Raw genomic sequence first — 13,546 nt, 5'->3', positions numbered from 1 at the left:
GCTTAGGTTGTCCTAGAACAACCTAAGCTAATTCTGTAGACCAGGTTGGCCTCGAAGTCAGAGATCTGCCTGGCCCTGCTGGGATTCTCAGCATGCACCACCACTGCCAGGATGATGGAGAACTTCTACTTCTCACCATTAGGGTATTAGCATCTAACTGGAAGCTTTGGCACAGGAATCTCCTATCAGAGCAAGTTTCATCACAAGTGAACCATCAGTCACACTCATGGTCTGGACCATGTAGTATATCTATTTATTAAAGTATCAAAACTCCCTAAAGACTTTTAACATAACTGAATAAACAAGAGGTTTTCTACAACTAAATATTAGGTTAAAAAAAAAAAGTTTTCAAAAGTCTATGTGTAGTTTTAGCCACATGTAATGTACATGTACTTCAGACATGCTTGGTGCCCATGTTGGCCAGTAGAGGACATCAGATCCCCTGGGACTGGAGGAACAGGGAGCTGCTACATGGGCTCTGGGAACAGAACTCAGGTCCTCTGCAAGATCAGGCAACTCCTGAGCCATCACTCTAGCTCCTGTCCTTTTAGTCTTAAAGCAGTGGCTAAATGTTACTAAAAATCAAGAAGAGGACTAATTCAGGCCACTTCTCATTTATATTAAAAGACATCAGACAGTTTTAAAAAGGGTAGAATTAATATTTTATTGTCATTTATAATCAGATGGCAGTTGGGTATAGATTCTCCATACTTCATAGTTTTTTTGCAAATTAAAAAAGGTACAGGTTTTAAACAGCTGGTGGCTGGCTACACTTCTCAGAGCATGATTAGGCGTATTCAGTAATAGAGGCTTCAAGCTTTTCCTTGTTAGCACCGGAGAACTCACCCACCTGTTGAGAGAGGAAAGGGCTATTAGCTAGAGCAGTGCCACCATTCTGTTAAGAGGCTGCAATCGCAGAGAGAACACACAATGGGGGAGGTTTTACTTAAGTAACAGTTTTAAAAAACAACCCCAAAGTCAAACTAAAAGACAAAACTAATAGCAAAAATAAAGAAATCTGGAGAAAAGCCAAAGGGTTCCAGTGCAATTTCCCTCTCCCCCCCTCCAAACATAAAGACCTCTTAATAAGAAGAGATGACTTGAAAGAGATGTCTAAGAAAGTATGCTGTGTGGTATGCATGCGAACTAGCTGGGAGAGTTTGCTATTGTTCTTTAACAGAGACCAATTTTCAATTAGGCACTGCATATTATGTATTTAGGTTCAGGAAGACATTGTCTTTTCCTTTTTGAAACAAGGTCTTTTCTGGTACTCAGGCTGGCCTCAGCCTCCCAAGTGCTAAGATTACAGCATCACACCCAACTCTATTATCCTGAAAGCAGTGGAGACATTTCTTGTATGGACGTCACCTCAGTGCTTTCTGCATGTACACTATATGTGATTTGGCTGAAGTGTTATTTCTGGTTTTGTTTTAGATGTGGTCTTCCTTTGAAACCAATGTTAGTTTGTAAGTTACTATATATCCTAGACTAACCTCAAACTTGTAGCAATCCTCCTGCCTTGGCCTCCTAAGCTCTGAAACACAAGCATGCCACAGCACACTAGGCTGTATACAGACATGAATTATAAGATGGCAGCACCCACCTCCACAGTAACTCACTTTGGTCATTTCTGTTTACATAAACATTCTTTTGGCCACTTGACTATTCCTTCCTTCCTTCCTCTTTTTGGTTGTTGTTGAGGCAGTTTTTCTGTGTAACAGCCCTAGCTGTCCTGAAACTCATAGAGATCCACCCGATTCTGCCTCCTAAGTGCTAAGATCAAAGGCATGAGCCATCATGCCCAGGCTGCTGCTTTGCCCCCATCCCCCTCCTTTCTTTTGAAAGGGGGCTTACTATTCTGTAGCCCATTCTGACCCGAACTTTCAGCAATCTTCCAAGCTACTTCCAAAGTGCTGGGATTACAACTGTGCCTCAACACCCAGCCCCAGATTTTTTTTTTTTGTTTGATTGTTTTAAAAAGACATGGCTTCTCTGTGTAGCCCCGGTGTTCTGGGACTTCAAGATCTATATCTGTCTTTGCCTCTCTAGTGCTGGGATTAAAGGTGTGCATCACTATGCCCAGCTCCACTTGGTGTTCTTAAAGCCAGATCTACATACCTTTTGACCCTTTTTATAAAACTGGAAGGTCGGCATGCACTTGACCTCACATTCTGCAGCAACGTCCTGGGATGCAGGGGAAGGTCAGAGAGAGGATGAAAAGAAGAATGTGAACATTAAACATAGATGGAAAAATCCAAAAAAAAAAAAAAAAAAAAAAAAAATCCTCTTTTCCATTATATACCCCAAATTGCAGCCTCAGAACCTCTCAAGCATACCAACACAACAGCAGATAAAAGCCTACTGGGTTGCGTTCTAACTCCATTAACAGACATTAATAAAAAGAACACTAGTTCGAGGCCAGCCTGGTCTACAGAGTGAGTTCCAGGACAGCCAGGGCTACACAGAGAAACCCTGTCTCGAAAAACAAAACAAAACAAAACAAAATGAACACTAGTGCAGCAGCCATCACTGTGCTGTTTAATGTGAACATTTTAATTCTTGAACATTTTAGTATTAAATCAGCAGGCCCTGTTTTTTTTTTTTTTTTTTGCTAAGTTTTTCCAATTTTATTAAGGGGCAGGGTATATACAAATGATGACTTAAGAGCTGGATGATCAGTATGTGTTGTTTCTGGGGCCGGAAGCTAGTGCTTTGCACATGCTAGGCAAACACTCTATCCCTAAGCAACATTTCTAACCACCTGGATAGGATCTTGTCACATTGCCAAGGCTGGCCCGTGAATGAAATAAACAAGGAGAACTTGACTGCTCCTAGGTATGGTAGAGAAGGTTTATTGTAGATAAAAGGCAAACAGCCAGAGACATCTGGGAGAGCCAAGAGGGTAAAGGGTTAACAAAAAAAAAAAAAAAAAAAAAAAAAAAAGGACCAGGTAACTAAGATGGCTGGATTATATAGGGAAGGGCAGCTGGGGGAAGAGCAGCCAGTCTGTGGACTGGAGAAGTTTAGGGTAGGGGTGGGCAAGCCAGCTTTCCCCTCTAACAGACAGGACTGAGGGATGCTGGGAGAATCTGTCAGCTGGGTCTCTTTGATATGTTAAATAGGCATCAGAGTTAGCCAGTTGCCCTGTTAGTTAGGTTTGAGACCTAACTGCCTCAATTCAAGATCCCCCTGCCTCAGCTTCCTGAGTGCTGGGACTGCAGGTGCACACTATGATGCTGGGCTCAGGGACACACATTCAATTATAACCCCAAAGTTACCCTTGGCCAAGCATAATGGCACACACCTATAATCTCAGCACTTGTGGTGGAGGCAGGGGCATGAGAAGTTCAAGGCCATCCTCAGCTACATAGCCACTTCAAGGCCAGACTGGGCTCTAAGACCCCCGTCTTCCAAACAAACAATAATAAATGACAGACACTGGAAAAGGGATCTCAATGACAGACTCTGTAAGAGTCTATATTCATACATTTTATTTTTATAACAGGACTGCAGCTTCATACAGTACATTTTAAGTTAAAGCACTAACAGTGTTCTTATGGAATCTGGAGAGAAGGCTCAGCAGTTCAAAGTACTGGCTGCTCTTGCAGAGGACCTGGGCTTGACACACATGGTGGTTCCTAACCATCTGTAGTTCTAGTTCCAGGGGGTCTACTGCCCTCTTCTGTCCCCCACAGGCACCAAGCACTCACGTCAGTGCACAAGGATGCTTGTAAACAAAACACTTACAACAGGAATGTATCTTAAAAATGTTTCCCCCTCAGTTTGCTGTGTCAAAGCAACTTTTTAAAGGTGACATGGTATCTTATTTCACAATTTAATTCCTCTCACTTTCAGATCATTTCCAACTTACGTATGTATACTTGTGAATAAATACATACTCTGGGGTTTTAAAATATAAAATGGAACTGCTGGGTTGCAGAAAATTCTACAATCTACCCCCCCCCCCCACAAAACCTGGAAGCTGCCCATTCTTTACTAATCACATCACTCCTGACCTAAAAACACACACCTTTCTTTACAAAGTGTGTGCTACAGGCACTGTAGCCCCCCCACACCCCACCATGGACATCTATGTACATCCTCGGATATGGACTTTGTACTGACCTTTGTACCACTTCACAGTAGCCACTGTATGAATAATAATACTTTAGTTACTAGTGATTGATGAGGGAGGGCTAGACCACACTGTGCCTAGACACCCAGGGTGCCCTAAGCAAAGCAGGAAGCAGTGTTCCTCCATGGCCTCAGCATCACCGCCAGCTTCCTGTCCCTACTTCCCTGTGATGGAATGTGACCTGAAAGTCTAACCCAAACAAACCCTTCCTTCAAGTTGTTTTTGATCATGTGTTTCATCACAGATCAAGAAACCCAAAGTAAGGCAATGCATATATACCTATGGGGTATCAGATTCCCTAGAGCTGGAGTTTCAGTGAGCTACCTGATATGGGTGCTAGAATAAAACCTGGGTCCTCGGTGTAAGAGCTCTTAACCACAGAGCCATCTCTCCAGCCCCAAGTGAACCATACTTCAAGCAATTCAATTTAACCTAGAAATGGTGGTACTTCCCAATGCACTTTCAGTCCTCATGTATGAATATCCCCACACACTCATCTGCTCCTCCCACTCAACAACCCTATAAGCAGACTGTGCTTCAGTCTCAGGACTTTTATGCCATCAAGACCACCAGCCCCACCCACTCAGCGCAGACTTCATATACCCCAAACAAGGCCTCACTCAGCGCTCCAGTCTCTTTGCTCAGCATCGAAAGAGAAAGCTGTTTTACAGCACCCATGTATGTCCTATAAGTTCTATCTTCTAGATTTATGTAGAATTAGAGAACAAGATAGACCAGAAAGAGCTTAACTCTTAAACAGTTAACTATTAACATATGGTTAAATAGTCTTGGCTTAAAACAATGTTTTAACCAATGTAGCTAATATATATTTGTATAACTTTATTAGTGTTTCTTTCCTCCCCTCCTTTGTTTTAAAAATCATTGTCAAGATTTTCCTGCCTGTACTATTTCAAAGCATCACCATAAATCCCCCAAATACACCAGCGTCAGACTGGGTTAAATTTAAATTTGGGAGTACTGCTGTGTAACTATGCCAAGCAAGTACCCATGAGCACCACAGCACTGCCATGTATTCAAGTTTTTATGGACTTCAGTTATGCCTGATGACAGTTCCGTCAGCATTCTAGGTCTTTACTCTGCCCAGCAAATGCTCCAAGGGCTGCAATGCCTACACTGATTAGAAAGACCCACTTCTTTTCGATTTTAGAACCTCACTCTGTAGCCTGCGCTTCAAACTCTTGGGGAATCCTCCAGTGCGCTTTGATTGCAGGTGCGAGCCTCCTCCTCTCACACACACACCATTCTCCATCCTGAGTTTCTTCCACCATCCCCTCATTTTACCGGGGCTCATATCCCCACTTCCTGCTTTTTAAAAATAATCAAAAACATATACAGAAAGCCTGTCCACAAGTTCAGGAGGGTGTAAAACAGCCTCTCATTTCCCAGCTGCCCCGGTGCAATCAGTCACCACCCACTGCACACACACCCTGGTAACTTCTCCCATTTTCCCTTCTTAATAACCAATCTCAGATTTTTCTGAGTCTGTGTCACAGGGCTACAATGACCTCAGTGCTAGGACAGTCTTTTACAGTAACACTGACCACGATTACTCATGTCACTTCTACTAACCGTGCCTAGCATTCTGAGCAAAGCCAAAACTGTTTGAAAAGCTTAGACTTGTTTTTTTTCTTTTTGGTTTAGTTTAATTTACAAAACACATATCGCACCCCCTTGGCCACCACTGCAATATGATTGGTGGGGGTCACTGTCACTTTCTGCGATCGTAGTCATTTCCTTGTTTTCCTACACACTATGGGCGCAGGCCCAGTATCTGAACTGGTTACAGGAAATCTCTCCACTCGTGTTTAAGGAACTTTTATGGTAAGGTTTTCTATGCTGCAGTCTGTAGACTATGGAACCAAAGATAAAGCCTTCCATTTGGTCACAGGGTCACTTCAAGCTTTGGAAGACACCCAAACAGGTCTTGAAGGAGCTGTCATTCCATGCTTCCAGATGCTTTTCATATCTTGGTAGGGGCCAGGACTGAGGCAGGAGCACTCAGTTCCATAGGACTTCCTCTGGCCCTATCACCGCCTGTGCTGCAGTGCCTTCTCCATCCCTAGGGTGGGTGCTAAAACACTCTCATAGTTACTGTGGGCAGTTCAAGATAAAACACATGCAGAGGGCCCAGGAGACTTCAGTAACTGGAATTGTCTGACAGGGTCAACTGATCTAAACCAAGGGTAAATTTCTCCTGGCTAAGTAACCATAGAGCAGTGGTTATACCCTCCCGACGCTGAGACTTTTAATCCAGTTCCTCATGTTGAGGTGACCCCAACCATAAAACTACTACTTCATAACTAACTTTGCTACTGTACAGACTCGCCTGTTTTCTGATAGTCTTAGGCAGTCTGTGACTCACAGATCCGCTGCCATACATGAAGAGGCTTGAGGATGGGGTGCCATGGACAGACTATGTTTGTGAAAACAGAGAATAAGAACTTTCTTCCTCCGACAAGCAGGTGATACTCTCAATTTCCTCCCTAACTCTATTAGAAGAGTAACTAGCTTCCTTAGCCATTTTACTGTGACTAGTGACAGATATTACAACAGAGTATCCCTTAGTCAAAATGCCTAGGACCAGGTATGTTGCAGGGTTTCTAGGTTTTATTATATTTGCACACACTTTACTGTTTGGACTATGATGTCTAACATTCAAAAGTGTTTGGATCTCAGACCACTCTGGAAGTTGGATGTTCACTACCTGTGAAAGCAGTCCCGTTTCACCAAGAATTTAGGAGCCAGGCACTCTAAAGGCTTCATAATAATGGTCTTGCTCCATCTGAATAACCACCTTATTTGTGATGCTTAACAACACTGCCATTTAGAGGATGTAAGTAAGGCACAGAAAAGCAACCTGAGCAAGTCCCCATTGTTAATAAAGGGCCAAGCAACCAGCCGCACAGGCACAGGGTCCATCTCTTCTTCACAACACTGTAGGCTCGGAAGGAAAGCAGACCGAGAGTGTAGCATAAAAGGGGTAAATGAAGACAGGCTCAGGAAAGAGAAGCTTGTCAGTACGGGTCAGTCAGGTAGGAAAGGACAGGCTGAGGATAGGAGACAGCACAAGAAGACAGGCCAGAAAGTGTGCTGAGGAAAACCACTCTGGAGATGCTGGGAGCTGGGTGTTTGGAGAGGACTGCTGAAGACCTCATGTGACCCTCCCGAACCTTTGCCAAGCTGATGGCTAGGTATAGAGATCTGATCATAGACTGAGAACCAGGGTTGAAGAAGATGGGAGATTAGCTTAAAGCAGAACCCCATGAGTCCAATCAATACCTTTGCTCTTCTTTGGTTCAGCTTTCCCAACTTTAAAACAGGGCCAATGGCAGTATGGGGGTAGGGGGGCGGAAGGTATCAATATGTGGAAAGTACACAGAACAAAGCTGAGAGCACAACAGGCATGAGCTTGCTAAATAAAACCAGGCTGTGAATTTCCCCTTAAGTTATCCCAGCCTCTACAGCACCAGGGCTCTCTCATGCTTGTTGTAATGTAATGTAATGTACTGGCTTTCTCACTGATCCAAACTAAGCACATGAATAAGAACATTCTTATAAGAATAAGCCTGTAAATACAGTTCCCACACATGAGAAGTTCAGAGCACCTCAACAATGGCCTCATAATTCCACGATGCCACCCAATCTAGTATCTGGTAGAGTCAAAGTTAACTTATTTTTGATGATCACCTCAGAGTACAGGGTAGAATATGAGCCTATGAAACACAAAGGCCTCCATAGCCCGAGAGTGGTCAGATGCTTACTTAAGGATGTGCCAAACACAGCTCCAAGTATCTAGGATCACACCCATAACTGGCACATGGCCCGTTCTTCTGAAATAGAACTTCTTAGAGTCCCACTTCTAGTATTACTGGATGTTTTTACTTTAAAGAACAGGGTAGACTCTAGAAGGCAGGCCATTGTGAGATGCTTGGCAGCATCCAATTTCGTACTACGTACCTGGCAGTCATCCACGTCTACTTCAAGGAACACCACATTGGAATACTTGTCAGAGAGGGCCTGGAAATATTAAAATAAACCAAAAAGCCTTACAACTGGATAATAGCATTCAACATAGTTAAGCTTCTTTAAAGAAAACATATTAGAGATTAAATGAAGATTTATTTAATCTTAGTTTATGCACATAGGTGTTTTGATTACATGTACGTCTGTACACCACGTGTGTGCCTGGTGCCTGCAAAGGCCAGAAGAGGGTGGTGAATGCCCAAGAAGAATTATAGAAGGTGTGACTCTCCTGTTTGGGTGCTGGGAACCAAACCAAGGTCCCCTGGAAGAGTGACCAGTGCTTTTAACCTGAGTCATCTCTCCAGCTCCATATATTAATTAAAGATTTATTTGTTTTAAAAGGCCTTATTTTTTGGCTATTGCACTATTATTAATGTAAATTCGTACAGGTGCATGTGTGGACATCAGAGTGCAACCTCGGAACTGGTTCTCTTTCCAGTGTGGATCTCAAGGATCAAACTCAGGTCTTCAGGCTTGCAGGGCAAGCCATAAGTGTCTTTTTATTTTCACTGAACAATCTCACCTGCCAGGTCTAAAAGTTCAGCCTAGAGACTAGGTAAGCAGCAGAGACACAGCTGTCCTTTAGTCAAGTTTTCCCAAGAGTAAAATAATTTGGCATTGTAACTTTGAAGCCCGAATTTCACACTGGGCCCAGATATCAAATGGGGGTGGGGAATTACTTAAGACAACGAAGAAACTTCTGAAAGTTTTCCTCAATGACTCAATGAATTATATTACGTAAGTTGTCACAATACTACTTTTAGGCCCATGACACAGGAGAATAAAGCAAACCCCTCGCACACATTAACTTCAAGCCCTTTCTCCTGGTTTGTGTCTGCTAGCCAACCACAAAGCTCACTGCTCCTACACTCACATGAAAGAAGGGCTTGATCATTTTGCAAGGTCCACACCACATAGCAGAGAAGTCCACTACGACAAGCTTGTCTCCCGCAGCAGCCAGGGCCTCCTGAAAAGCTTCCTGAGGAGAGAGAAAGAAACACTTGTGTTACTTATCACATACTTTCACTTTCCACGAGACGTGGCCAGGTGCCCCCATGCCTTTAAACTCAGCACTCACTCCGGAAGCAGAGGTAAACAGACCTCTACCACTGGCCAGTCAGTGATACCCTCACCCTCCAAAAAGACCCAAGCAAACATGCAAATGAGCAACCAAGAGATACTAAGTACAAAATATGAGGGTCAGCTCTTAGGGCCTATTTTTTAATCCAAAGCGACCAAATAAAGTGGCTTGAAATGTATCTCACACACAGTTGGCATTATTATACTTGATCAGATGAAATGAGATTCAAGGAGAGTCTATTGGTCTTCAGGAATACTATATAAAATATTGTTAACTGTCTAATCTCAGGTGGTGCATGGACCCAGGGCCTGGCACATGCCTCCGGGTTACATCCTTAGCACATAACTAATATTTACACTAAGTAAAAGAAAGGGTACTAGGCATTTAGTAAAGATGCTTTCACTTCAAAGTCAGTTCTGTGATAGACAGTGGGTTCTTAGGGGTTGGTGAAAGGAGCCTCAAAAATTGAAGAAGCTTCACAAGACATAGTTAAGCAATGGGGAAGTCACGAGTTACTTAACCAAGGGGCAAATGAAGGCACTTGAATGAATTTGTCTAGAGTAAAACATGGGAAAATCTCTGACCCCATGGCAGAGTCCAGGAGAGCCGACCTCCTACTCAGGAGGTCACCATTAGCATTATGTGTGTTGTTTTAAGATTTAATGTGTGTGTGCATCTGCTGATGGACAAAGGGCATGAGATCTCCTAGAGCTGGAACTCTGGGTAGGTAGTGGGTACTGAGGGAGGGTCCTCTGGCAGAGTAGGAAGTACTCACTCTCAAACACTATGCCAGCACTCTAGCCCCTTCTGTATGCTTTAAACAGGGCCTCTGAAGTTGGCCTCATACTGGTTTACCCACCTTTGGCTTTTGCCCTATGGATCAAAACTCACTGTTCTTTAGCGATCCTGTAACCCAGGAACCTAACAATCTAGTCACCAGGGACTCATTCAAACCACCCATGAGTCACATGGTAAGAACCAAAACCCAAATGGGGCAACAGAGATGAAGAAAAGCAACACACACAGTTGTATCTGAAGCAACATTTTCTTCTGGGAAAAATGCTGGTCAAATTAGTTAGCAAAAACTAAGACAAAGAATCATATTAGATCTGGTCCAACAAAGGAAAGTAAATATTTACAACCCTATATACATATAAATATATACAATGTTACAACATATACACACACCCCTAACTAAAATCTAATGTGTTTTCATGGAGTATACTTATTCTAATTTTATTTAAGTTTATATTTATTTATAAGTATCAATGTTTTTGTCTGCATGTATTTATGTACATCACTTGTGTGCCTGGTGCCCTCAGAGGTCAGAAGAGGGCATCAAGATGTTCTGAAACTGGAGTTACAGATGGTTATAAGCCACCATATGGATGCTGGAAATTGAACCCCACCCTCATCCTATGGAAGAACACTCAGTCCTTATCTGCTGAGCCCTGGGTACAGTTTTTAGGCTTTTAATTTCTATCTCACATTTCTCAGGGACAATAATCACATGTCATTTCTGAGAATGGTACAACAACTTCCAGAGATGTCTAGTCAATCCATGTCTGGGTGTGAACAAAGGTTCACAAAGGTTAATACAAAGTATTCTTTTCTTTTTTGAGACAGCCTAGTCTCCTCCTAAGTGCTAGTGATTAGAGGCATGAGGCAACACCCTGGTCTAACACGTGGTCTGTGAAGCACCGAGCAAAGAGCCTTGTGTGTAGTTCAATAGTTTCATTCCTAAAAATAAATAAACAAGGCAAAACAACTGTTGACTTCTGCTTTATTCTATCATGGCCTGTTATTCCACTCCTGTGTGGAGACACACCCCAGGGGCCTCCAACTACCCACAGTCCTCAGAAACATGGCTATTCTGCATGGCTAAAAAAAAAATCAACTTAAGCCCATCAATGAAACTTATGTGTATTCAGTTAACTTCTGACTCTGGGCGACTCTGATCAGAGCCTTGGTACTAGGCTTTTGGGACCCAAGCTTTTTATGAAGAACTGGTTTCCTGTCACCAATGTACACCTCTCTTACTGGAATGGCAAAGGTTCCATAAGTAGGACAGTTTAAACAGATAAGGACCCAACTGGGTGCTGGGACTAATATGACCGGTAGTGGGTGGATTCTGAACAAACTTCTGTACTGAGACCCAACCAAGTACTCATGACTGGAGGGCGCTGACCAGTCTTCCGCGGACTTCCTAGTTTAAGGTTGAACTTGTCTTCCACACATCAATTCCCACCCCCAACCTCCTTTCACTTTCCATTTAATAAATATTCCCCGAGTAGTTACAGTGTAACAGGCTCTGGGTTTCCCAATCTGGAGGATATTTTGGTTCTCAGTAACTTTCGAATATGGTAACAGTTTTTCCCTTGGGTTTTTTTTTTTTTTCTTTTTCTTTTCCCAAAGGGCAGAACCACCAGGACTTTGTACTGGGCTACTCCTAGGGAGAGAGCCCTGTTTCCAGCAAAGCCCACTTACGGTGGGTCAATCACTGAAACCTTAAGACTGAGAGGCCCCTGGGCCCAGACATTGGGGACTGAGTCATTCCAAAGCCAGAGCTGCCGGAAACACGCCTTGCGCCGCAGGAGGAGGAGTCTCTCGGGCGCGGCCTGGACCTTTCTTCCTAGCAGTCACCTGGGGTACCGATCTGAGGATCCTTAACTGGGACCCAGGACCCCAAACCCATGGACAGACCCGGTCTGCCTCCTCTAAGTGGCGGGCCACTGATGGAGGGAAACTATGACCGATCCTTGCGGTACAGCACACCCGCGCGGTGTACGGCACAGCGTATATGCGAGGAGTGGCGGCTCTCCATCTTCTCTCAGAGACCCTAAATCCTGATTCAGTCGGGGCACGAGGAGTGTCACTGGAGGACCCCTGTCCATCACCTCCGCCAGATTTGGGCTGGCGGTAGGGAGTGCAGCTACGGGAACTCAGGTGCTGCCCACGCGTGCAGCTCCGGTACCCGGCGTTCCTGGGTCTCTCCGTCCCCTCCCCCAGGGCATGCTCCAAAGCCCAGGGCGCACACAGGCCCTGGGCCGCTCAGGCAGCAGGGCTACCGAGGGTGTCTTCTCAGCACCGCGGAGTGAGCGCGGCGCCGGGGCATGCGTACCTTGCTCTCGATCACCTTCACCATTTTGGCTGTTGCGGGGAGGGAACCACAAGAGTTTCAGCAAAACCGATGGAAATGGATCCAAGGTACCCAACAGAGCTTGCAGCGGAGTGCGGCGCCCGCCTTCTCTTTATAGAGACAGGGCGGAGCGCGATGGGGCGGGGCGGACGGGCACGCGCGACGGGGACGCGCTTTCTCGCCTCCCGCGCCCGCCAAGGCGCCCCGGCAGGCCGCGCCTAGACCACGCCCCCAAGAGTTAGGGCGGTTTCCAGGGGCGGAGCCAGAACAGCTCTGAGACTGTCCTTGCGCTGGCCTCGCTCCTGGCTTCCCCGCCCTCCTCTAAGCTGCAGAACCAGAACCTTGGTTTATAAGGGGCGGAGCTAGCGCAGGCGCCTGGAGCAGCTTCAGGCTCTTCAGTCTCCAGACCCCGCCCGGCGCTCACCCCTTGCAGAGCGTGTGTCCAGCTTCCCCAAGGGCACTATCACTGTGCACTGCGCCAGGGTAGATCGCGGTCCCCTGTTACACCGTAGAGTCTTTCAGAAATCACATTGGCCATGCCCCAAACAGACCTAAGTCAGATACTTCCAGACTGGGGCTGGGGCAGCCCCAGGACTGCCCAGGCAGAGGTGTATCCTTCGACTAGGGCGGGCAGCCATGCTGCGGTTCGCCTCAAAGTGCTGAGTAACGATGACCAGGAAGTGTCTCAGTGCGCGCCCTCGCCAACTTTCTGGGTAGTTCTTTGCCACTTCTTTCTTCTCTCCTTCCCATTCCTTAACTTTAACAGTTGGATCTGCTACTGGAAAAGCACAGAGCCGTTTAGAGCCCTTGTTTTGTGCCCCATGCACATGCAGGCATGATAGAGATCGGATGGTCCAGCTCCCAGCTTTGTCTTGAAGGATTTAAGGGCTTGAAAACTGACGAGGACAGCGCTTGGTCCATAAGGAAGCACTCAATAAATTATTCTAATTATAGTCATCGTGAGCTCTAATTAAGCTTGCGTGGTGCCATGTGGGCCCTTGCTGGGTTTGGGTGCCTTGTATTTACAATGACATTATATAAACATTGAGATTTTTCTGCCTTGGGAGACGCCAGGAAGAGAGTTTGTCAATGACAACTGGGGTGATGTGCGGAAGGACGGGGTGGGGGGTGGGGAACGTGGTGGAAG

The 13,546-nt window shown here is 45.2% G+C and overlaps 1 protein-coding gene across 2 annotated transcripts; it reads right to left on the bottom strand.

Moving 5' to 3' along the window:
- Positions 1–638: 638 nt before the first annotated feature.
- Txn (thioredoxin) lies at positions 639–12,579 on the bottom strand. 2 transcript variants are annotated; one of them, XM_034501563.2, is made up of 5 exons: positions 12,382–12,571; positions 9,054–9,158; positions 8,114–8,173; positions 2,119–2,184; positions 639–850 (listed from the first exon to the last, which is right to left on the bottom strand). In XM_034501563.2, exons 1-5 carry the CDS (start codon positions 12,403–12,405, stop codon positions 788–790), a joined length of 318 nt encoding a protein of 105 aa, XP_034357454.1. In that variant the 5' UTR covers positions 12,406–12,571; the 3' UTR covers positions 639–787. The 2 variants fall into 2 exon arrangements, with proteins under 2 accessions (XP_034357454.1, XP_076791030.1); XM_076934915.1 differs by lacking the exon at positions 8,114–8,173 and having other exon boundaries at positions 12,382–12,579.
- Positions 12,580–13,546: the final 967 nt, after the last annotated feature.

The sequence above is a fragment of the Arvicanthis niloticus genome, chromosome 5 (assembly GCF_011762505.2).
Source record: "Arvicanthis niloticus isolate mArvNil1 chromosome 5, mArvNil1.pat.X, whole genome shotgun sequence".
Lineage (NCBI taxonomy): Eukaryota > Metazoa > Chordata > Mammalia > Rodentia > Muridae > Arvicanthis > Arvicanthis niloticus.
The sequence above is the reverse complement of the archived record's forward strand: the minus strand, read 5'-3'. Positions and strand labels throughout refer to the sequence as shown.